The sequence below is a fragment of the Desmodus rotundus genome, chromosome 2 (assembly GCF_022682495.2).
Source record: "Desmodus rotundus isolate HL8 chromosome 2, HLdesRot8A.1, whole genome shotgun sequence".
Taxonomy (NCBI): Eukaryota; Metazoa; Chordata; class Mammalia; order Chiroptera; family Phyllostomidae; genus Desmodus; species Desmodus rotundus.
The window spans coordinates 204,349,229-204,373,645 of NC_071388.1; the positions used below are offsets into that span (position 1 = coordinate 204,349,229).

The 24,417-nt window shown below is 52.5% G+C and overlaps 1 protein-coding gene across 1 annotated transcript; it reads left to right on the forward strand.

The window, feature by feature from the left end:
* The first annotated feature begins 8,001 nt into the window (after window positions 1-8,001).
* Window positions 8,002-11,206, forward strand: LOC112307888 (intestinal-type alkaline phosphatase). Its single transcript, XM_024564061.4, has 11 exons — window positions 8,002-8,206; window positions 8,287-8,403; window positions 8,507-8,622; window positions 8,789-8,963; window positions 9,041-9,213; window positions 9,463-9,597; window positions 9,693-9,765; window positions 9,908-10,042; window positions 10,133-10,324; window positions 10,545-10,661; window positions 10,771-11,206. Exons 1-11 carry the CDS (start codon window positions 8,140-8,142, stop codon window positions 11,049-11,051), a joined length of 1,581 nt encoding a protein of 526 aa, XP_024419829.2. The 5' UTR covers window positions 8,002-8,139; the 3' UTR covers window positions 11,052-11,206.
* Window positions 11,207-24,417: the final 13,211 nt, after the last annotated feature.

The following is a 24,417-nucleotide window of genomic DNA, read 5'->3' on the forward strand; positions in this document are numbered from 1 at the left end:
ATTCCTAACATCTGTTTGGTCGTCTTTACCTTCAACAGGCAGACTCAGGGGAAGTGTGTTAAGCTTTTTATCAGGACCTAAGACTGACTCATAGCTCCGGTCACTTCAGGACATATCAGCATGTTGGTCTTGAGTAGGGGGAGTTAGGAAGAGCCAGGAAAACTCACCACAGCCCTCGTTCTTGGTCATCTGGAGGGTTTCCCTAGTCACAGACAACCTGGCAACTGTGAGCAGGACCCCTAACCCCTGGGCCTGCACCCCACCCCACCCCCGAAGCTGCTCAGTAGAAGGATCCTGGGACCCCTCACAGGACCACACAGTTCCCCCTCATGGTCATAAATCAGTCCAAAGGGTGCATCGATGACCAGCGTTTTGGTTGGGTAGTGTGGTCTCACTGGGCTTGCAGGGCTGATTCCTAGGAAGTCTCAGTATAACATCCTCTTGTTGACCACTGGGGATGGGGCGATCCCGTCACCATGGGATGTGAGTCGAGGCCGAATTTTCCCGAAAAGGGCAGGGCAGGTAAATGGGAAGCAGTCAGGTCAGATGGCCTTTGTTGTGAAAACCACCTGCATCATTTCCATCCTGTGACCTCCCGTGGTCCTAGTTTTGTGTCTGTCTCATTTTTCCATATTTTGCATCTAGAATAACAGTTACATAAGCCACAAGGGTATTAACAGTTATCTTATACATGTTCAGCAGTCATAAACAGTTGGACTATGCAGAAAAACCCGAAGAACAAGTGTAACTATTATTACGGCTGATATTGTTCGCACACAGGTAAAGACAATCAAACAAAATGGTTTCGACATCAACCCCCAGGCACACAGGCCTTGTCAGTGTCTCGGGACAGCTGTTCACCTCTGAGGCCAACAGCCCCTCATCCTAGGGGGTCTCTGATGTCCTTCGTAGGTGCAGGCGAGTGTCATAGACAGGCAGATGTCCACTTGGTTAGGTACATTTTTAAGATGAGAAATGTGAGTTCATGAGTTAAGCCCCGTAAGTTTAGTTGCACATAACAAAACAAAGCAAAACAAAAAAGCTTAGTTGCACATGGACCAGTTAGTAATGCCTGCCGTGGTCTTTCCAGTGAGGTCGGAGAGAGTCTTCTATTGGGCGTCTCTGCCAACAGACAGGATCTCCTGGCTGTACACCGCAGCCTTTAAAGTCTTCGTTTCCTGGGAGACCAGTATGAAATGAATCATATGCTAATTTATCAATTTCTTTCAACAGAATCTTTTATCGACTTAGCAGGGAGCAAAGAACATTCCTGGGTCCAGATCATTTGATTGCTTAGCTCCGCCTAGTAAGTTACAGCATCAGCTAAATGATTTCCTTTTCCTTCCAAGGTGGTAGCTTCAGAATGTCCTAGAGGTTTGAATATCTCCAGTTGCCTCGGTAGCTGTGTGCCATCTCACTGCTCCGCCCCCTGTGCTCCAGTCTTTCCACACTGCCGTGCGAGAGAAGAGAGGGGGCACTGGCTTCTGGAGGCACAGCGGCTATCAGTGCAACCTCGGCTGTTGAATCTTTGGCCGATCCACAAGCAGGAGTTAGAGCAATTAATTTGCCTTGTTGATCTCATTTCAGGTAAACAAGGACTTTTAAGTACATCCACCAGGAAGTTACTGCATACCCAGCTGAGTTAGTCCCTGTTTGTCTTTGAGATAAGATTGATCTGTAAACCAAAAAGAAGTCAGCATTATCACCCGGCATTTTCTTTTCCTTTTTTTCAATTATTTTATTGTTGTTCAAGTACAGTTGTCTGCATTTACCCCGCACTGTTGCCCCTGACCCCAGCCATCCACACCTTCCTCCTCTGCTTCCACACTCCCCCCCATTCTTGGTTCTGTCCATGTGTCCTTCATAGTTGTTGCAGAAAACCCTTCCCCCCTTGCCCCCCATTATCCCCTCCCACCTCCCCTCTGTTACTGTCAGATAGTTGTAATTCAATGGGCATTGTCTGTAAATCATTGCCAGGAGAAATGTGGTCAGCTTTCCATCCAGTTAGAGGCTTAGGTAGACACAATTTGCCTCCTCGTGCAACCACAGAGAGAAGTACAACTAAATGTCAAAACAAATAACGCCCAGAACCGTCAGAAAATCAAGCTGTATGGAAGTATGACAACCAAGGATATAAAGAAGCCATGTTCATCCGGACAGGTAGGAGGGGCACAGGCACGGAGATGGTGGAACCTATGGTCCCACACTCACGTACGGTGGATAAAATCGGGAAGGATACCTTGGGAGTGATCCCAGTCCCAGGCCAGACCACACAGCCCAGGGTTCCAGCACCGGCCAGATAAATGCCCATAACTTCTGCCTGTAAAAAACAGTGGGGGTTGGGGCAGCAGAAGAAACTGCCATATCTTCAGGACAGTCCATTTAAGGGGGCACACACAGACTTAGAACATACACAAACCCACCCACTCTGGGAGTCACCACCAGGGCAACAGCTGGACAGGTGCCAGTAGCATACAGGGAGTGGGTGAAGTAACTGGAAATGGGGTGAGTCCCAGGGAAACCTCCACAAGTCAGGCAGTGGCATTGTCCCCTCTCTGAGCCCTCCCCACACACACAGCCACAAAGTGGTGAAGCAGGTTAACCCACCCTGGTGACTACCTAAGGCTCTGCCCCACACAATTTACAGGTGCCTTTTCTAAGACAGAATCAAAGCAGCTCTACCTAATACATAGACACCAACACAGGGAGGCCGCCAAATTGAAGAGACAAAAATATGACCCAAATGAAAGAACAGAACAAAACTGCAGAAAAAGAACTAAATGAAATGGAGGTAACCAACCTGTCAGATGCAGAGTTCAAAACACTGATGATCCGGATGCTCCAGGAACTCACTTAGTAGGGAAAAAACATAAGGGAAGAAATGAAGGTTATGCTAAGTGTAATAAAGAAAAATCTACAGGAACCAACAGTGGAGAGGATGAGGCCAAGAATCAAATCAACAATCTGGAACACAAGGAAGGAAAAAGCATTCAATCAGAACGGCAGGAATAAAAAAGAATTCAAAACAACGAGGATAGGCTGAGGAACCTCTGGGACAACTTTAAACGTTCAAACATCTGAATCATAGGGATGCCAGAAGAAGAGGAAGAGCAAGAAATGGAAAACTTATTTGAAAAAATAATGAAAGAAAACTTCCCTAATTTTGTGAAGGAAATACACATACAAGTCCAGGAAGCACAGAGAGTCCCAAAGAAGTTGGACCCAAAGAGGACCACACCAGGACACATCATAATAAAAATGCCAAAGGTTAAAGATAAAAAGAGAATCTTAAAAGCAGCAAGAGGAAAGCAAAGGGTTACCTACAAAGGAGTTCCCATCAGACTGTCAGCTGATTTCTCAAAAGAAACCTTACAGGCAAGAAGGGACAGGCAAGAAGTATTCAAAGTGATGAAAGGCAAGGACCTACAACCTAGATGACTCTATCCAGCGAAGCTATCATTTAGAATGGAAGGGCAGATTAAGTCCTTCCTAGACAAGGTAACGCTACAGGAGTTCATCATCACCAAGCCCTTATTATAGGCAATGTTAAAGGGACTTATCTAAGAAGAAGGAGATAAAAAGTATGAACATTAAAATGGCAACAAATTCACAACTCTCAAAAACTGAATCTAAAAAAAAAAAACAAAAAAAAACAACTAAGCAAACAACCAGGATAGGAACAGAGTCATAGATATGCAGGTCATTTGGAGGGTTGTCAGTTGGGAGGGGAAGGGGGAGAAAGTGGGAAAAGGTACATGGATTAAAAAGCATAATTGGCAGGTATAAAATAGACAGGGGGAGGTTAAGAATGATATAGGAAATGCAGAAGCCAAAGAGCTTATATGTATGACCCATGGGCATGAACTAAGGGAAGGGTGATGGCTGGAAGGAAGCGGGGTACCAGGCAGTGGAGGGCAATGGAGGAAAGAATTGGGACAACCGTAATAGCATAATCAGTAAAATATATTTAAAAATAAAAGAAGGTAGTCAGCAAGTAGAATGCAATCATGGGTGTTTTCATTCATCCTGTAAGGAAGGTAGTAGGGCTGCTGGGTTAACATTTACTTTGAGCAAAAGTAGCATTAGGTGCCCTGGCTGGTGTAGCACAGTAGACTGAACACAGGCTACAAACCAAAGTGTCTCGAGTTCCATTCCCAGTCAGGGCAAATGCCTGGGTTGTGGACCTGGTGCCCAGTACGGGGCACGTGAAAGGCAACCACACATTGATATTTCTCTCCCTCTCTCTGCAAATAAATAAATAATTAAAAAAAACCCCAAAAACCCTAGCTATAGATGTAGAAAGCAGGAGCACTTCATAAAAAGCCAGTCGAGTAATGCTGAGTGTGGTGAGATTTAGCAAAGATTGGACAGAACAAGGAACATAAGTGATTAAATGTCTGTGTGCATAATGTGGCTGGAACAGAGGTGGCCCTCGTGCAGGGAGGGAGCCCTTCCAGCTACTGGGCTCTAACACCCTCTAGCACCGTGGTGGCCTCCGTGTGTTGAGTCAGGGCTCCTCTGACACTTGCTGTCCTTTCCTGTAGAAGAGGGAAGAAAGGAAATTTGTAGTAGGGTGTCCCAAGTGGGCGCTTCAACTCCTTCTTCTTCTAGCAGGGGTGTCCAACCTTTTGGCATCTCCTGGCCGCTCTGGAAGAAGGATTGTCTTGGGCCACAAATTAAATACATTGCAACACATAATCACAAAAAACATCTCAGGTTTTAAGTAAATGTACGATTTTGTGTTGGGCCCCATTCACAGCCATCCTGGGCCACAGGCGGCCTGCAGGCCTCAGGTTGGATGCTCCCCGGGAGCGCCCACACCTTGTTTCCCTTCCAGGTTGCCCTGGATGGGACCCAGTCGATGTGATTGTAATAAGGCGTACAGAGGTTGAGCCATTAGTGGGAAAAGTTGTGACGGTATTCAGATATCCCCACGAAGGCCCTACGCTGTGTCTAGGGTCATGGAAGAGAAGAGGATAGGATCCCTCTGAGGCTTTAGGGGTCAATCAGTACCCATCTTTAGGTATGAGTTGGCCAGGGTACTTCACTTGGGGCAAAGAGGATGGAGCTTGTCTTTCCAGACCTTCTATCCTTAGCTGCTGTAATAGGTAAATTGTGTCCTTTTGGAGTCTCATTGTGCCCTAGGGAATCATTACCACATTGGATTAGAGTAGATCATCCACAGAGTGGATTAGAGTAGATCATCCACAGAGTGGATTAGCGTGGAATCTGGGAGAAATCAGCATCATTCAAATCAGCCTTTAGGATCAGAGGATACTGGGTGGGACTCTCCATATATCTCTGGGCATCACAGTCCTAGTAAATTCTTGATTTTCCCAGTGATGGCAAAGAAATATTGACCGTCTTTTTCTACAGAAATGCTGGGAGAGGTGCTACATAAACCTCATGAAAAAATTGGTAGTCCAAGCAATGGATGATAAGAGGGCATGTGGATTTGGAGTCACGGGATGTCTGTGAATGACTTTTGTTTATAGCTCTGAGATTCTGTACAAATCTCCATCCTTTTCCATTAAGTTTCTTTTATTTATTTCTTTTTCAATGATTTAAATATTTATTTTTAGAAAGAGGGAAGGGAGGGAGAAAGGGAGAAAAGGTCCATGCGTGAGAGAAACATCAACTGGTTGCCTCTCACACATCCCTAACTGGAGACCTGGCCCCCAACCCAGGTACCTGCCCTGATGGGAATCGAACCAGCGATCTTTCAGTTTGCAGGCTGGCCACAATCCACTGAGCCACACCAGCCAGGGCTCCATTAGGTTTCCTTTCTGGAAAGATGAGAGAATTACATACAGGGGCTCCTACATGGAACCACAAACCCCTTGTAAAGTAATCTCGTATAAGGCGCGTACTTCCAGCCGGCACAGCAGGATATTGGCAAATACTGGGCAGAAGCAAAGCCCCGTCCATAGTTGTTCTGATAGAAATGGCTGACGCCGCCATCCCAGTGTCTGGACTGGGAAGAGCCCGGAGCCCCACAGGGATGTCCTGCAGCAAACGTTGAGTCTCGGGATCAGTGTCCCTTCGTGGAGGTTCCTTGAAAATCATCTTCCCAATTGATTCAGCTGCTGATTCATTTAGTTCTAAATACATTTCTGTTCTGAGGAAAGGATTTTGTGGTCACGATGGGGTTTGGGAAAGTCTCGCCCTATCCGGTGAATTGGGGCCGATCTGGTTAGCGAAAATACACATCGCCCCTAGACCCCCTACTTGGAAGGGGGCGGGTTCAGATTTAAGGAGTCATCAGTTGAGTAGATACCCCACCAGTTGCACGAAAGCTTTCCTTCGAGGGCACGGCCACGTGGCTGGGTGTGTGTAGGGTCAGATACAGCAGCCCCAGTGTCTGCAGGGGCCTTCCTGCTTTCCCCTTCAGTGGCAATTTCAGTGTCTCCCAAAGCATTGGCGAGACAGACAGATGCCCTCGGAGAAGCCCCATGCTTGCTCCTGTGTCCTTTTTCTGTTCTTTCCTCCTAAATCCCATGTCAGTTTTCTACCATTTTTTCTGAAGACAGGGTGTGGCTCTTTGCAGTAAAAACAGGCTCTGCTTTCACTTTGTTGGAAAGTTCTTTGGAGAGGTCAGACCTGGTCACTGAGTGGCTGAAGCTGTAAATTGATCATTTCAGTAGCTTCACCCTTTTCTTCCCTTTGAATAGTTTCAAATAAGTGATGAGCCAAATTGCTAGTTTATAGGAATCGCTGACACGGGTGGTTGCGGGCGTGCTGGGCAGAGGCTGACTGCTGTGGGGCTTGTCAACCTGGGAGGCACGATTTCCCGCCTTAATCTTAACTTTCCTTTTGAGCCAATTTCAAAACATGAAATTAAGAGCAGCTGCCTAGGAACCACTCCCTAAAGCAGGTAGGTTGGGGATTTCAGCGTTAGACACACCCAAGTTTGCCTAAGGGAGGGGTGTCAGACTCATTTTCTCTGGGGCCACATCGGCCTCAGGGTGGCCTTCAAAGGGCCGAATGTAATGTTTGGACTGCATGCATGTAACTGCTCCTGAACAGTTAAGGGAGATCTGGGCGCTGCCGCCGGGAAGAAACTAGGCGCCGGGCTGGGTAAACCAAGGTGAAGGGCCGGATTCGGCTTGTGGGCCTTGTGTTTGCCACCTGTGACCTCCTGAGAACCAAAGAGCCCCTGGCTGCCGCGGAGCTCAGGCCTGTGTCTGCGGGGAGGTCCTGGGCGGGCTGCTTCAGACCCTGCAGCAGAGCCCACGCAGTCCCGTGCAACACTGCCCAAGCCTGTAGAGAGCTTCCATAAAAAGAACGTGAGCTAAACAAGAGGACGTCTGCAGGCAAGATCTCAACGGGCTGAAAAAAATGCTCCGTAGAGTAGAATGGCAGCGTGCAGCTTCTTTTATGCATTTGGAATTAAGGAGGAACAAGGGTGACAACCGGGAGGTGGGAGGGAGCGCGGCAGGCGCTATTAGCAGAGAGCTAAGAGGGTGACGTGCTCTCTGGAGGGCGGTTTTTCTTCTGAGGGTCTCAAAAGAGACATTTCCAGGTGGGTTAACTTAGATGCACAGAGACAATGGGCAGGACTCGCTTGAGGCAAAGGTGAACCTTCTGCTAAGGAAGTGAATGCCCACCAGGAGCTGCCAGGTCATGGATTTATGACCAGATCGCCCTGTGAGGTTACTGTCCCCTGACTGGTCCACACACCCCTGACCTGCAGCGCCCAGAACAAAGCCGGGCCCAACGGGCTCACAGAAAACACAGAACAGAGGCTGAGCAGGGGGTGGGGTGGCCCATCAGGCCTCTGCACACGCTCCTCATCCAGAGGGCTTCTGCCCCTGTCCCCACTACACTCTGGGAGACACCTGTGGCCTGTGGTCTTCAGGATGGCCCTGCTTGCTCAGGAAGGGTACCTGGAGACTTAGTCACACCCTGCCACCTTCCTTCTGCCAGCAGGACAGGGGCGGGGTTGGAGTGGCCACCTGGGGCACTGGGAGGGACATGGAGCCTTTTACAGCCAGGGATAAAGTCCTCCCTGATCTAAGCCCCAACAGCTCTCACCCCAGCTGGTCCCCTGGTGTCTCAGCCTCACCCAAGTCCCAGCCTCACCAGGCTCCCGGCCCCTCTGGAGTCCCAGTGCCGCCACCTTCCCACCACCCCACAGCCATGCATGGGGCCTGGGTGCTGCTGCTGCTGGGCCTGAGGCTACAGCTCTCCCTCGGCGTCATCCCAGGTAACAGGGACCTCCCCGCAGGTACCCACACGCTTGGTGCTACCCCAAGGCTGACCTAGCCTCCCCGTCCCCTTGGCCAGCTGAGGAGGAAGACCCAGCCTTCTGGAACCGCCAAGCAGCCCACACCCTGGATGCCGCCAAGAAGCTGCAGCCTATCCAGACGGCCGCCAGGAACCTCATCCTCTTCTTGGGGGATGGTGAGTGTGCATGGCCACCCATGCCCCCAAGCCTGGCCCCCAAGCCCACCTCTGCACACAGCCATCTCCGGGGACTCGGGCCTGACAGGGTCTGTTCCTTCAGGGATGGGGGTGTCCACGGTGACAGCAGCTCGGATCCTGAAGGGACAGATGAATGGCAAGCTGGGACCCGAGACCCCCCTGGCCATGGACCAGTTCCCATACACGGCCCTGGCCAAGGTAAGGGCTGGGGGCCTCAGGGTGCCCCAGAGCACAGGGTGGGGTGTGTCTAGGGTCTGGCAGAATGGAAGGCCCGGGAGGGAGGAGGCTCAAGGTAGGGGGTCAGGGCCAAGTCACGATCTGGGCATCTGTCCCAGAGTGGATCTGAGGGTGTCTCTGTCCCCAGACATACAATGTGGACAGACAAGTGCCAGACAGCGCAGGCACGGCCACGGCCTACCTGTGTGGGGTTAAGGCCAACTACAAGACCATTGGCGTGAGCGCAAAGGCCCGACTCAGCCAGTGCAACACAACACGCGGCAATGAGGTCACCTCCGTGATGCAACGAGCCAAGAATGCAGGTGTGCTTGGGGCTGCCCAGTGGCCAGGGGTCAGGCTAGGAGCCCTCCTGGCTCAACCACCCCTCTGCCACCCTCAGGGAAATCAGTGGGGGTGGTGACCACAACGAGGGTGCAGCACGCCTCTCCAGCCGGCACCTATGCCCACACGGTGAACCGCGGGTGGTACTCAGATGCGGACATGCCCCCCGAGGCCCTGAAGGAGGGCTGCCAGGACATTGCCACACAGCTCATCTCCAACATGGACATTGACGTGAGTCTCCAAGTGTGGTGGGGACCTGGGTGGGGGATGGGGGTCCCACACAGGCCACAGTCCCAGTCAACCCAAAGACTGAGCCCTGGGGCCTGGGACCTGGCCTGGTCTCAGGACACTTGGGATGGTGTAGAGGTACAGCCCAGCCGGGTCATCCCCACAGACCAGGCAGGGGACCTAGAGGTTCTTGGATCAGGGGACAAAGGCCCACCATCCCCAAGCTCACCTGCCCTAATCCTCGGGCTCCAGGTGATCCTGGGTGGAGGCCGCAAGTACATGTTTCCCAAGGAGACCCCTGACCCCGAGTACCCTGCTGAAGCCGAACACAGCGGGGTCAGGCTGGATGAGAGAAACCTAGTTCAGGAGTGGCAGGCCAAGCACCAGGTGAGAGGGCTCATGGGTGCAGGGGGTACAGCTGGGACAAGGGCACGCCACTGGTTCTAGGGCTGTGGGCTGAAGCCTGGGCCTGTGCCTCCCAGGGTGGCCGGTATGTGTGGAACCGAACAGCGCTCATCCAGGCTTCCCAGGACACCTCTGTGACTCACCTCATGGGTAATGACCCCACCCCCTTGCAGCCCCCGGCCCTAGCCCCCTGCCCTAGCTCCCCGGGGCCTTGGATAGCCCAGCCCCTGCATTCGATTGTGTGATTGGCCCCACCCCATAGCAGTCGGTCACCCAGTCCCCTGTCCCACAGGCCTCTTTGAGCCGGGGAACATGAAGTATGAGGTCCACCGAGACCCGACACTGGACCCAAGCCTGATGGAGATGACAGCTGCAGCCTTGCGTGTGCTGAGCAGGAATCCCCGAGGCTTCTACCTGTTCGTGGAGGGTGAGTGGGTGGCAGCCCTGGCTCAGCGGGGCAGGGAGTGGACTCAGGGCAGGTTCCCCATCACCCACCTCCCCAGTGGTCTCTCTGCAGGGGGTCGCATTGACCAAGGCCATCATGAGGGCCGAGCTCACCTGGCGCTCACTGAGGCTGTCAGTTTCGATGACGCCATTAGCAAGGCCAGCCAGCTCACAAGCGAGGAGGACACGCTGACCCTCGTCACTGCTGACCACTCTCACGTCTTCACTTTTGGTGGCTACACTCTGCGTGGCAGCTCCATTTTCGGTAGGCCCCAGGGGAGTGGCAGGTGCTGTTTCCCAAATTTTGCCGCAGAAGATGCGCTGGGCCTCAGTTCGCTCTTTTGTCAAAGAGGGTCAGGATAGCAATGACCTCACAGGGACCTTGGGCACATGGAGCCACTGAATAGGCACGCAGTGCCGGGCTTCGCCCACAGGGGGCGCTGCAGGGCTGCGGCGGCCTCATCCCAGTTCCCCCCTCCCCACAGGCCTGGCTCCTTCCCTGGCCTTAGATGGCAAGGGCTACACGTCCATCCTTTATGGCAATGGCCCCGGCTTCGCCCTCAGCGGGGGTCCCCGGCCCAACGTCAGCGACAGCGAGAGCCGTGAGTGCACCCTGTGGGCGGGCGGGGCGACCACTGTGGGGATGTCCCGCCGGGGGGCTGCCCACTCCCACCCCCGTCCGCGGGTCCTGAACCTTCACCGTCTGTCCAGGGGACCCCAACTACAGGCAGCAGGCGGCCGTGCCCCTGTCGTCAGAGTCCCACGGTGGAGAGGACGTGGCGGTGTTCGCGCGCGGCCCGCAGGCGCACCTGGTGCGCGGCGTGCAGGAGCAGCACTTCGTGGCGCACGTCATGGCCTTCGCTGCCTGCCTGGAGCCCTACACGTCCTGCGGGCTGAGCGCTGCCGCGGGCCCGGGGCTCTCTGGGGGTCCGTCGCTGGTCCTGCTGGCCGGGGCGCTGCTGCTGCTGCTGCTGGGGACCGTGTTGCCCTGACCGCTCCCGGGCCCCCACCCCCGGGTGCCCATTCCTCCTGTGACCCCAATCGTGGTTCTGCCGCACCGATGTCCAAAGCCTCCAGATCCAGGACCCCCCTCAGGCCCCTAGGTTCTGACCTTTATCTGTTTGCAATAAATGAGCCTCAGCTGGTGTGGCGCTGACCCCACTCCTACCCACTGCGGCATCGGACCTTGGGGCACCCTGTAGGCTGAACCGGTCTTATTCTTGCCGCACGCACGGTCCTCCTAGTCTTTGTGGGCTCTCTGCCCCCAAACTAGGTGGCCTGAGACTTGAATAATGTAAAGGTGCCCTGATAACAGTGGCTGCCTGTCACCCTGCAGTCAGTGAGGGCACCTCGTTGGTAATGGAGGCTGCTGGGGACACCTGTTTGGGAGATGGGTTGTGGAAGGGGCTTTGACAGTGTGGAGAGCAGGACCAGTAAAATGGCATTGGTCTGATTAAGACCATAAAGTATATAAAGTATTAAAAAACATACAGTATATAAAACAAAGTGAAGTCACTTATGCTAACTAAAATGGCTGTCAGTCAGTCATGCCACTTTGGTTCAGAGGAAAATTCCCTGAGTCAGAGTAAACGCCTGTGGCAAGGAGACAGGTCTGCCCAAGTGGCCAGAGCAGAAATGTACAGCAAGGAGACACGCCTATGATATCTGCACACGTGGTCAGAGGAGCTGTGTCTGCGGAGCAGGACCCCCCACAGCTAGACTCCTGGGGAAATTCCACACTTGGCATCGGGGGTGCCAAGACATTTATCAAGAAGACCCAGAAGGGTGGAGTCCACCACTCTCCAGGTGTAACTGAGGCAGGCTCGAGACCACAGCTGAGACAGCCGAGCGCCACAACCCAGAGGGCTGCTCCCCGCCACGCCAATCTCCCTTGGCATCGGCTGCCAGAGGCTCTGCCCTGCTGGACTGAGGACTTCAGCTGCCCTGCTGCCCACCTGGCTCCAGAGATCCTTCCTTGCAAGACGCTGATGAGTCCCTTGCCCACCATGCTCACTCCCGGACCTGCAGACCAAGACTCTGGTGCTCAGGTTCATTATCCCCCATTGATTGCTCTGTGTGTGTGTGTGTGTGTGTGTTATATTCCTCTTAGATTGGTAGAGCGTGAGTAGGATAGAATTGATTGTCATTCTACTCTGAGCCACCCTGAATTCAATAAAAGCTGAGAGAACAGCACGGTTACGGTGTGAGCAGCTGCCCCGCTGACTTACGGGAGAGACTCTGTCAAGAGCAGGTGCTCGTGACAGACAGGCAGAAGCACTGGGCCTGGCTTGGTACCATTACACAGGAGAATAGATGGAGACACAGAGAAGAGCAACCTGTTCCAAGTCACTCAGCTACTGACACGATCACTCCCAATGTCCATGCAGGCTAGGAGAGCCAAGAAGCTTCAGGAAGCCCCGAGCAGCCCGTGGCCCCACCCTGAGGTCATCTGGGCGCTAGGCACAGATCGGTGAGCAGGAGATTCCCTGCCCTCCCAGGGTCCCTGTTCTGGGAGGGATGAAGGAATAATCAACTAAACTGTTATACAGTGTAATGCCGATGCTGATATGTTCTAGAAAGAAAACCCGTTAATGCGTGGGAGCACAGACATGTGTGTGGTCAGGGGACTAGAGAGGTGACTCGATCAGGAGGTCTGGGAGCAGGGAGGGCGCCCTGAGGAGCAGACAGGTTCACCAAGACTGAAGACAGCAGGGCTTGAGCAAGTCTGAATGCGCGGCAGCCCCGCAAAGACCTGCTTGAGGCGGCAGTCAGGTGTGACTGGAGGCCAGTCTGCAGATGAAGGAAGGGGAAACCCGAGAGATGGGGGAGCAGCTGGAACTTTATCCAGAGTGTGACTCATGGTCAGGAGGCTTTGAGTACCGGCATAACAGGACCGGACTCTGCAAATACCACCTGGCCACTGTGGGGAGAAGAGTCAATTCTGTTCTGTCTCACTTCGCTGGAGGGAGGGGGCAGAGGGAGGAGACAGGACCCCGAGGGCAGGTGCAGAGCCCAACCTGTCTGACCTCCTGCGAGCCATGGAGGCCAGCTTCCCCCAGCACCCCATGCAGTGCGGCTGCCCTCGCCGAGCATCTAACCCACCCAAAGGCAGCATTTAAAAGAACTCCAGAAGGGGGCTGTCAGCCATCATTTTCACTGTCTTTTAACAACATTACAAATCCACGTGTCCATTCACCAAGGTGCAGGAAGTGGCCTGGCTCTCACTGGACACGTTAATATGATTGAGCCTGCCTCCTCATTTAATGGCGTCTTGACTGAAGGCAAATGTCACCTTGAGGGCCTGGCCTCAGGGCAGTGTACTCCAATGCTGGGTTTCAGTGGCTGTCACAGAAATGTGGGTGCACGGTGGAAGGAGGGCATCATTAGCTGGGCTTGCTGAGTCGCCACCCTGGGAACTCCGGGCACCGACCGTGCAAAGGCCTGCGTTGGAACGCAGCTACTATTCTGTCCTCCTGGGGTCAGTCCGTTGGCCTTACCGACCAGCGGGAGGTACCACGTGTCTATGCCACAGGTGGACCCGAAACCAATGGTAGCCCTACATTTTAAAACTCCACAGGTTTTATCCCTGGCTGGTGTGGCTCAAAGGATTGAGTCTGGCCTGTGAATCTAAAGATCACCAGTTCGATTCCCAGTCAGGGCACATGCCGGGTTGTGGGCCAGGTTCCCAGTAGAGGGCGCATGAGAGGCAACCACACATTGATGTTTCTCTCCCTCTCTTTCTCCCTTCCCTTCTCTCTAAAAAAATAAATAAATAAAATCTTTTAAAAAAAACAAGAAAGCCTACGTAAAAGCTTCTTCTTCTTTTAGTTATTTATTTACTTACTTTGGTGGCTACAAGATAAAAGCTATCCCCATGTCGCTTGGCAGGTGCCAAAGAATTGTATAAGATCAAGAAGGGGAGCGGACTAGTCATGAACGCTAGTATGTGAAAACTCCCAGGAACAGAAATCACTTTACATGCTTGGCCAGGTGAGGACAGCAGCCTGTTCCAGGAAGCGGCCTACAGTGGGAGGCGGCAGAGGGATGTTGACTTATGGCAGAATGAACATCACTCTCCATCAGACCGCCTGGAAGGCGGGTGTGCGGTGAGCAGTCTCCGCCTTCTGGCCCAGGTCCAGAGGCGGCCACTCCACCCCTCCTGACCGCCTCCCACAGTCACATGCACCCCATCTTCGCAAGGTGTCCTGAGTGGTCCGTGTGGGGCTTTAGGAGTATAGAGGTAGCTCACGCAGCTGCCGACCGGTCCCACCGGAGACTCAGTCCACAGCAACAGTACGGCCACATACAAGAAAAGAGGCGGGCAGAAACGGTTGGAGCATCAGTACCGGTTTTTCCACCGTGCCCTCCCAGGCCCCGAACCAGTGCCTTAACAAATCCCTCAGGCTTGGGGAGGTTATTTAGGGCCTGTGTGTTTTCACGTGTGCTAACAAAGAAGATACATGAGCAAATGCATCTGGTATAAAAGCATAACATCTGATTTGGATGACAGCACAGGTGCGCCCCTGACTGGATGCCGAGGGAGCAGCAGAAAGAGATGGTCAGAAAGACAGGCAGTTAGTGGGGACTTGGACTGGGAGACCTCCTGCTGTAGGAAATAAACGTGCAGCCCAGTCCTGAGACGTCAGAGCGGCCGTGCCTGGGGAGTCTGACCAGGCTGTGTAAGTGCAGCCCACTGAGCCCCACCAGCCAGGGCGCACTGCTTTTGCTCTGATGCCCAGCCCGTGCCTTCCAGGGTTACGGAAACATCTAATTCAAATGGCAGCCCCACCTGTGAGATTCCAGTATTTTGGCTTTCTCAGATGCAGCCTGGTGTCCAGCACCCCCCACCCCCCGCCCGTCCCACACACGTCCCTTCTTCACTGGGCATTGCACTAAATGGGGTATGAGAGTTTGCCAATGATCCCCGCAGAAGCCTGGACCTCTTTTACATTTTTTGATGTGGGACAGGAGTGTGCTTTGCCTATGACCATCTCAGGGACAAGTGGTTCTTATCCGACCACACGCCTCCCAAAAACTTTACTCTGGTGCTTGGACCTTCAATTGCCTGCGGATTCGCTGCCCGTCCTCCCCGCTGTAGGGGGTCCAGCAAAGCCAGTGAGGCTTCTGTGGCAGAGGCGAATCTTTACCGGTCAGCGTCATCACCACGATAATTTCACAGAGGTCAGGAAGGAAACAGAGGTAAGTCCTGGGCCACCATGCCAGGGCAGGCGGCGGGGCCATGTGAGTATTTGGAAGTATTTGGAAGGTCCACTGTCACCCTTCCCAGGTAAATGAAGGCGAATGGTTTCAGGGCTTGGTGAGCCAGGTGTGTGCTAGAGAAGCGCTGGCACGGCAGGGTGCGCTCCGTGGCCCCGCGACCTGACAGAGGGGCAGGCTTAGGGGCAGCTGCGTAAACAGAAGGCGCCACCTTATTCAGCTCTCGGGAGACCCTGTCGTTCTCCAAGGCTGTCTGGCTTTTCTACCAGCCTCACCGGACTGTTAAAGACGCTGTGTCCGGGGCACACAGTGCCCATTCAGGGGAGCTCTTGGAGAGTTCCCCCACTTCCTTGTCTCCTCATGGCCACCGGCATCACATGACCATCGCCACTGTCCTCGGGGAGGCGAGTTGACTGGCTCTCAGCGGGCATCGCCTCTCAGCCCCAATCCCATCACTCACACTCAGGGGCGGGATTTCCCCCAGAGGTCTGTGGAGTCTGGCCCTGCGAAAGGCCAATGCCCAGCATGTCCTCCAGGACTGGGGAGGTAAAGGCACCGTGGTCCCGAGGGGATAGCACCCGGTGTGTAGGGCCAGTGGGGTCCTCCTGGTCACTCTGGTCTGGCTTCTGCAGCTGCTTGTGGCACAGAGGAGAGCAGAGCACTTTTCTTAGGACTACCGTGTATTGGGGTTCATTCAGCACCAGTACCGGCCAAAGCAGCTACTCTGTGTGTGTTTCTGGGGGGCCAGTGCCTGGCAAGTTCCACACAAGGCCTCCAATCACCACCCGTGGCCCTCACCTGCCGGTGATCCTACCTTTCATCCTACACTGGGGGGTGGGCGGGGGTGAAACCCCAGAGGGCTCCTCCTGTCTGGTGTCTGGGGTGTCACCCCCCTGCTGCAACGCCTTTTTTTGAACCAAAGGCAGATGGCGAGGTGCGTCCTCTGTCTCACTGCTCTTAGTTCCCTTGGGAGAAAGGAGGGTGGATAAACAGCAGCCGTGAGTGGAACAAAAGGGCAGTGGGAGAGCCAGGACAGCCACTTGCTTCTTCCCCGATCCCTAGCAAATCCCGTTTCCAGGTTTTTGCACCCCTTCATCCGCCACAGTGCACTTAAGCTGGAAACCGTTCAGCTGCCACTTTGCATGGGTTATCAGCACGCTCTCATTGTTGCAGGCCTGTTTCCCGGATGGGTGGGAGCCTTCCTCCGCTGCACGGCGGGAGCCCTCACAGTGACAAGGAAACTGGTGGAGGATGTGTTTCCCACGTGGGGTGTGCCTTCCACCATCCCAGGGGTCGAGGTGCCCAGTGCACGGACCAAGTCCCAGGAGCCCTGATGAGCAGTGGCCCTGCAAACTTCTGGGGACTGTCACCAACCCTGCCACCCTCAGCAGTCAAGCAAGGTCAAGAGAACTAATAAAAAAACTGGGTTAGAGGGGAAGTGTTAATTACGTGGGACTGAATGAGCTGAAGGGGAAGTCAAATATTTTATGACTTTTTGTTTGAAACATTGCTGGTTCTTTAATTTTGTGCTTTTTCCAGGTACAAGGAAACCTTTTTAACTATGACTAACAGAAATTTGGTCAATTACACTTTTGTATACAGAATTGAAACTCTTCTCTTTCCCTTTCTACTTAATCCCTCCAGAAGGCAGAATCTGTGCACTTATTTTCCTGGAAGTGTTGTTATCTGCATGGATTCAGTAAGAATGTGCTCTCCTGGTAGTGGGAAACAATGGGAAACCAGTTCCATTGCCAAGGCTGAGACTGGAACGCACATGTGAGAGAGACATGCGTAGACTCAGACATGACCAGACGGCTCTAAGGAGCTGAGACTGGCCTGGGGAAGACGATAAAACGCCTGCACATGGCGGCCTGGCACGTTGCTCCCAGGGTTCTTAGCAGCCTTATCAGGTGAGTAAAGACAATCGCCTCTTGGCAGGTACAGGAGTCTCGAGATATTTGGGGGACATAGAAAAGAGGAACTCACCCAAATCTGTAGGTAACTCAGGTGAAGCCTGAGGCAACTGCTCGCCATCAGAGGCTTTTTAAAGTCCGGTCTGGAGATTCCTCATGAAAAATTCCAGCAGAGCAGATTCCAAAGAGCTTATATGATCAATTGCTATTCTCGTATTTATATAAATAATAGACCAGGTTTATTAAGACTGTACTATTTTGCCCTGGTTGGTGTGGCTCAGTGTACTGAGTGCCAGACCGCAAAGCAAAGGGTCACCAGTTCAATTCCCAGTCAGGGCACATGCCTGGGTAGCAGGTCAGGTCCTCAGTAGGGGGTGCCCAAGAGGCAACCACACAGTGATGTTTCCCTCTCTTTCTCCCTCCCCGTCTCTCTAAAAATAAATAAATAAAATCTTTAAAAAAAAAAACTGTACCATTTAAAGCAAATTAGTCTTATTTGGCTATCTTTGGTAAAAACGGTGATGATTTTAGAGAAAAATTATGTTTCAGTAATGCACTTGTGTGGCTATTAGATTCTGTTGCTGTTCCTTGTCTTTTTCTTTTTTTTATCCTCACCCAACGACACTTTTTCATTGCTTTTAGAAAGAGAGGAAGGGAGAGAGAGAAACATCAATTGGCTGCCTCCCGCACGCGCCTGGACCAGGGGTCCTATGTGCTCAGACCAGGGTTCGAATCCACAACCCAGGTGTGCGCACTGACCAGCAATCGAACCCGCAACCTTTCGGTTATGGGATGACACTCCGACCACCCGAGCCACACCAGCCAGGGCCTGCTCATTGTCTTTTGGGGTTTTGTTTGTATCCATAAACTAGACTGGATCCTACTTTCCCCCAATGTCTAGCTATGGCTCTCCACACTGACCTGTGCAGTTTTTCCCCCCATCCTTCTCTGCCTTGCAATCACTGAGAACCAAAACCACCTTTCCAAAGCCAGGCAAGTGAAAGTGGACGATGTGAGACGAACTGCAGAGAAATCACAGCAGCTCAGCTACGGACAGTTTTTGTGCCTGTGGCAGAAAGATCTCCAGAGACGTTGCAACTGCGAACCAGGGGACTGTTAGACTGTTCCGCCTGCCTGCACCCCATCTGAGGGAGGTCCCAGCTGGACATCTAGACGTCTCCCACCCACAGCCTCCGGAACTCACAGCCAGGGGTGCAGTCAGCTCCAATAAGCAGCCAGTGTCCCCTGGGGTTGCCAGAGAGGCACCTCTTACTGGGTACCTGACTGCTGGTGCCACAGGCCTGGCTTTGGGGGCCACCCACATCGCCACCACCCAAAATGAGACAAAACTGTTTAACTGAACTGAAATGCAGACTGGTTAATGAGATACAGAACAATCTAGCAACCCAGCTTCTGGAAGGCGAAATTTCTCAGGGAGTTTCAAAGGCAGGACTACAGGGGTTCAGAACAGGCGTCCCCAAGCTGTGCCTCTTTGGCGTATGAGTTATTTTGAGCTGAGTGCAACTGTGACCTTGCAGGTTCATGAGAAGCTCGTGTCTCTCCCTGAAAGAATTCTAATTAGGGGCCTTGCCCGTAATAAGAGTTATCAGAATAATGTTTTGTGGCCTATGAACAGGGCAGGGCAAATTTCTAATTACTGAGTATCTGCCCTTCTTACCACCCTGCAACAACCTCCTTCCACTCTGAAGCACCAGGCACCGGACCTCATCCCTCACTCAGAAGGCCAAGTGCACCCCGTTTTCCCTTTCTGTGTCTGAACCTGTCCTGTGGGCGGGGTCTCTGGCTCCTGTTGGGGAGGGGGTTCCCCTATGTACATATGTGACTAAATTTGGTCATTTTCTCTTGTTAATCTTTCTCATGTCTATTTGATTATTAGACTAGCCAGAAGAATCTAGAAGGGAAAGTTTCCTCCTCCCCCCAGTACCAAGCATAATAAGGCTTCTACTCCACCAGGACAACCTTGTGTTTGTAAAGGCAACGCTACAGAGGCTCCTACGGCCTTTTATGTGCCGTTGAGGCTTCTAGCCCTTTCCTGCGACGGTCTGACCGTGGATGGGCAGCTGGGTGAGTTTTGCAGGTGCTGCTAGCTCTTGTCCTCCTCCAGAATCCCTTAAAATAAAATTCCTTCCAGAGTAACTGTTCCGTCAACGGGTACACTTCCACTGTTTTCTCTGCATGACATTGTTTTTATGAAACAAGACATTTACTGTTGGGAATATATCTTCTCTGCTGTATTTTTCCATTAGTGGCTCAGGAAAAAAAAAGTGGTTCGTGTATTTCATTATTGGAACAGAATTCAGCAAATACCTTAAGCTGAGATGCGTTAGAAACAGCTGTACTTTCAGCCAACTGTGTAGCAAACCTCCCACACTGGGTAATTTGCTTTAACATTTTCCCCTAATCTATGGCAGTGTTTTGTCTACATCTTCCCACCGTATTTGCTGACAAAGAAATGCCTTTTGGTTTGTCGACAGATCATTTTCTGTTCATTGTTTCTGCCATTTTTACTGCAGCGGGGAGAATAAGTGGTTGTTTTTTGTCTTCTGCTATTATGCAAGAAATTTAGAAGAGCTTTCCAAATATTTATCATCGCTTCGGTAAATAACTAGAAGGACTGGTTGGACAGCCCGTGACTGCACACATCCCTGGGAGAGGCTGCAGGGGTTTCTCTCCAGGGGGCTTGTCTCCGTGTTCTGAAACCTTCCTTTTTTTTTTTATTGATTTTTGGAGAGAGAAACATTGATTTGCTGTTCCACTCATTCACGCATTCATTGGTTGATTCTTGCATGGTCCCTCACTGGGGCTCGAACCCACAACCTAGTGCATTGAGGATGACACTCCAGCCAAATGAGCCACCTGCCAAGGCTCCCGAAAGCTTATTTTTTAAGTGTCTTGCTGACCACGAGGATCCTATGTGGTCATTGACTAATGTACCTAGGCACGAGGCACCAGGGCAGGCTTCACCAGGGTGATGGGTAGGGTGCGGCACTTCAAACAGTTTGGTTTTATTTACTGTTTTTTCTTTTAAGATTTTATTTATTTATTTTTAGAGAGAGGGGAAGGGAGGGAGAAAGAGAGGGAGAGAAACATCAATGTGTGGTTGCCCCTTGCACGCCCCCTACTGCACCTGCCCGGCAACCCAGGCATGTGCCCTGTCTGGGAATCAAACCAGCGACCTTTTGGTTTGCCGGCCAGAGGTCAATCCACTGAGCCACACCAGCCAGGGCTATTTATAGTTTCTTTTTTTTTAATGTATTTTATTGATTATGCTATTGCAGTTGTCCCATTTTCCCCCTTTATTCCCCTCTGCCCTGCATCCCCCTCCCACCCACATTCCCCTCCCTTAGTTCATGTTCATAGGTCGTACATATAAGTTCTTTGGCTTCTACATTTCCTATACTAGTCTTACCCTCCCCCTGTCTATTTTCTACCTACCATTTATGCTACTTATTCTCTGTACCTTTTCCCCCATTCCCCTCTCCCCCGCCCCACTGATAACCCTCCATGTGATCTCCATTTCTGTGATTCTGTTCCTGTTCTAGTTATTTGCTTAGTTTTTGTTTTGTTTTTTAGGTTTAGTTGTTGATAATTGTGAGTTTGTTGTCATCTTGCTGTTCATATTTTTGATCTTCTTTTTCTTAAATAAGTCCCTTTAACATTTCATAGAGTAAGGGCTTGGTGATGATGAACTTCTTTAACTTGACCTTATTTGGGAAGCACTTTATCTGTCCTTCCATTCTAAATGATAGCTTTTCTGGATAGAGTCATCTTGGATGTAGGTCTTTGCATTTAATATTTTGAATACTTCTATCCAGCTCCTTCTTGCCTGCAAGGTTTCTTTTGAGAAATCAGCTGACACTCATATGGGAACTCCTTTGTAGGTAACTGTCTACTTTCCTCTTGCTGCTTTTAAGGTTCTCTCCTTCTCTTTAGTCTTGGGTAATGTAATTATGATGTGCTTTGGTGTGTGCTTCCTTGGGTCCAACTTCTTTGGGACTCTCTGAGCTTCCTGGACTTCCTGGAAATCTATTTCCTTGGCCAGATTAGGGAAATTCTCCTTCATTATTTGTTCAAGTAAGTTTTCAATTTGTTGCTCTTCCTCTTCTCCTGGCACCCCTATGATTCAGATGTTGGAATGTTTAAAGATGTCCTGGAGGTTCCTAAGCCTCTCCTCATTTTTTTGAACTCTTGTTTCTTCATTCTGTTCCTGTTGAATGTTTATTTATTCCTTCTGGTCCAAACTGTTGATTTGAGTCCTGGTTTCCTTCCTGTCACTGTTGGTTCCCTGTACATTTTCCTTTATTTCACTTTTCATAGCCTTCACTTTTTCCCTCTATTTTGCACCTGTACTCAACCATTTCTGTGAGCATCCTGACCACCGGTGTTTTGAACTGTGCATCTGATAGGCTGGCTATCTCTTCATGGCTTAGTTGTATTTTTTCTGTAGCTTTGATCTGTTCTTTCATTTGGGCCATATTTCCTTGTCTAGGCGCACCTGTTACATAGTAAGGGGTGGAGCCTTAGTTTTTTGCCAGGGCGGGGCAACCACCTCGCTGCGTTGTGACGCTGTGTGGGGGGGAGGGGCCTGAGAGGGAGCAATGCTGCTTGCTCTGCCTTCTGCCGGTTTTCAGTCACTTCTCCCGCTACCCACAAGCAAATTGGACCCTTCTGATGCTGGTTCCTGGTGGGTGGGTTTGTGTAGAGTCTTGGACCCTCTGGGTCCCTCCAGCAACTCACTTGTGAGGCTGGGAGTTTCTCCCACTGCTGCACCATCACAGGTTTGAGGTTATATTTCCCCGCACTAGAACTCTGGGTGTGCGGTCTGTCTCGCTCCCCAGTTGCTCCTCCCGGTTTATCCGCATGCGAATGTGGGACTGCCTGGTCCACCAGCTGCAGCCTTGCTGGGAGTCCTCTCCGCCGGGCTGCCTGTCTCCGCCCCTCCCAACCAGTTTGGGTGAGTGTTTCTTCTTTATCTCCTTGGTTGTCGGACTTCCATACAGTTCGATTCTCTGTCAGTTCTGGTTGTTTTTTGTTTTTTGCCCTTCTTTTGGTTGTGCAAGGAGGCCTCCATCTTGGCCAGAAATCCTATTTACAGGAATATTCTGTAAGCCACTTGATTGTTTTGGAGGATCGTTTTGTTTAAAATTAGATCATATAACCCATAAATCCCCGTAGGCAGACACACTAATGTCTAATACATCGCCACCCACCGAAAGTGAGCGAATGGGGGAGGGGTGCAGTGCCGACCTCTTGCCTGTGGCATTCACGTCCTCTTTCCCGGGACACCTGACAACCATGCTGGGCGGGTACCAGGAAGCCGAGGTGCAGCTGCCAGCGTGGAGCTGGAGTTTACCGACGCCTGAGCAGTGTTGCTTCCCTGACATCAGTGTGCCCCTGGGGTTGAGGCGAGGCTGCAGAGAGAGTGAAGTGTGGGAGGCCCCAGGACACACTAGGCCCTCAGGAAGACCTGCTGTCCCTTTCGCCAAATCCTTGGAGATCTGGGTGGGAGACCAGGGTGGGAGGCCAGAGGTGCTTGGGCCCTGACCAGACTCTCAGGCCAAACAACTCCCTGCAGAGCTGAGATCAGGCTCCAGAGGGCGCCATAGGTCCAGTCACAGCTATACCAGGAGCCCCTGCTTACCAAGACTGTTTGAGCCCTTGCCTGCCAGGAGCCCAGCCCAGCATGGCTCTGGTGGATGACAAGGAAGTGTCCTGATAGGTAAAAACAGGCCCACTGCCTCACAGCCTCTAGGGACAAGGGGATGCTAGATGTGCCATGTCCTGACCTTGGGGCTGACATTACCACCTGACTCCATCATTTCCCCCCGGTTCCAGAAACAGGTCTCCCCATCTGGTCCCTTAGAGGATGCCTCCCAGGGTCCCTGCCTCCCTGCTTGGAGCTGCTCAAGCACCCATTGCACCCTCTGATCTCAGCCATCATCAAGACCGGCTTACCCCAGCGGGGCAGAACTTCCGCACTTGCTACCAGGGCACAGACCAGGTGGCAGCCCCTGCAAAGCAGTCGGAGTTCTCCTGGATGTAACCTTGCCACGGGGGATGCACCGTCTGTCACGACGTCCTTGACGCGGGCTGGGAACCAGTCATTTTCTCCCCAGCTGCCCCTCAGGGAGGCAACCGCCGCCCCCTGTCCCAAAGTGTCCCACAGGGGAAGGGAAGCTGGACTCCCAAGCCCTGCCCGCTGCCTGTCCTGCTGCACTGTGGCCTGAAGGGACAGCCAGCAGGGCACAGACGGTGTTCAGGCCCTGGGCCAGGCTGCAGCAGGCAGGAGAAGGGCAAATGCTCTTTTTAATAAACCAAGAAAAGGGGGGCTTCTCAAGCTTGTTTGGGGGAGGGGTGAGGAGCCCAGAAAAGGGAGAAAGGAGAGAGGTGGGCAGGGAAAGGGCCACGCCCCCTCCAGCAGCCTAGACACCCCCACCCCTGCAAAGCCTGTGATGTCACCAGCCTATGCAGCAGTCCCTGGGGAGGGGAGTAATGTGGGGTGCTGCCCCACACAGGGAGCGTGGGGTGGGAAAGGGCAGCCCACCCAGGGGGGCCTGGGGAGAAAGCCAGGTCCCCTGAAAACCCACCCCTGGAGGTGCTCACATTTGGGGACCTTGGGCTTCCCAGCACATTTGGAACAGAGGCTCAAGGCATTTAAAAATATTGCATGGGGTCACCTCACAAGCTGGGGCACTTGGGTCCCCCAGGGCACCGGACATCTGGTCAGCAGAGAAGCAAGCACACTTGACTCCGGGCTCCACTGAACGGGTTAGAGAGGCCTGGGCTCCCAGCTGCTCAGTGCACCAGATGCTCTGAGCCCCTTCCTGGGGCCCAGAGACCCCAAGTTGCCAACCCCCATGTCTCCTCTGAGACTGAAGGCAGGGACATCTGGCCACGAGTTCTCCTCTCCAGTTGGCCTCAAAGGCTTCTCACGTCTCTGCAGAGCCGGCACTCATGGGGTGCCAGGGCCGAGGGAGACCCCGGCAGCCTTGGCCCTAAGGACCAGCAGGGCTGGGCAGGGGTGAGGGAGTGGAGGGCTCCACCACAGGTGAGTGAGCCCGCGCCCGCGCCCGCACCCGCACCCCCAGCTCTGCTGATGATCCTCCTGGGGAGCAGAGACAGTGAGTCGTTTGTCCAGGTCACCCAACAGTGACCCAGGGGATCGTGGCTGCGGATGGCCTCAGTGGGGCCCCATGCAGAGGTGGGG

Coding starts and splice junctions, on each gene's coding strand:
- LOC112307888 (XM_024564061.4), top strand. CDS start 8,140: ATGCATGGGGCCTGGGTGCTGCTGCTGCTGGGCCTGAGGCTACAGCTC. Junction 8,623..8,788: donor CATACACGGCCCTGGCCAAG/GTAAGGGCTGGG, acceptor CTCTGTCCCCAG/ACATACAATGTGGACAGACA. Junction 9,598..9,692: donor AGTGGCAGGCCAAGCACCAG/GTGAGAGGGCTC, acceptor TGTGCCTCCCAG/GGTGGCCGGTATGTGTGGAA.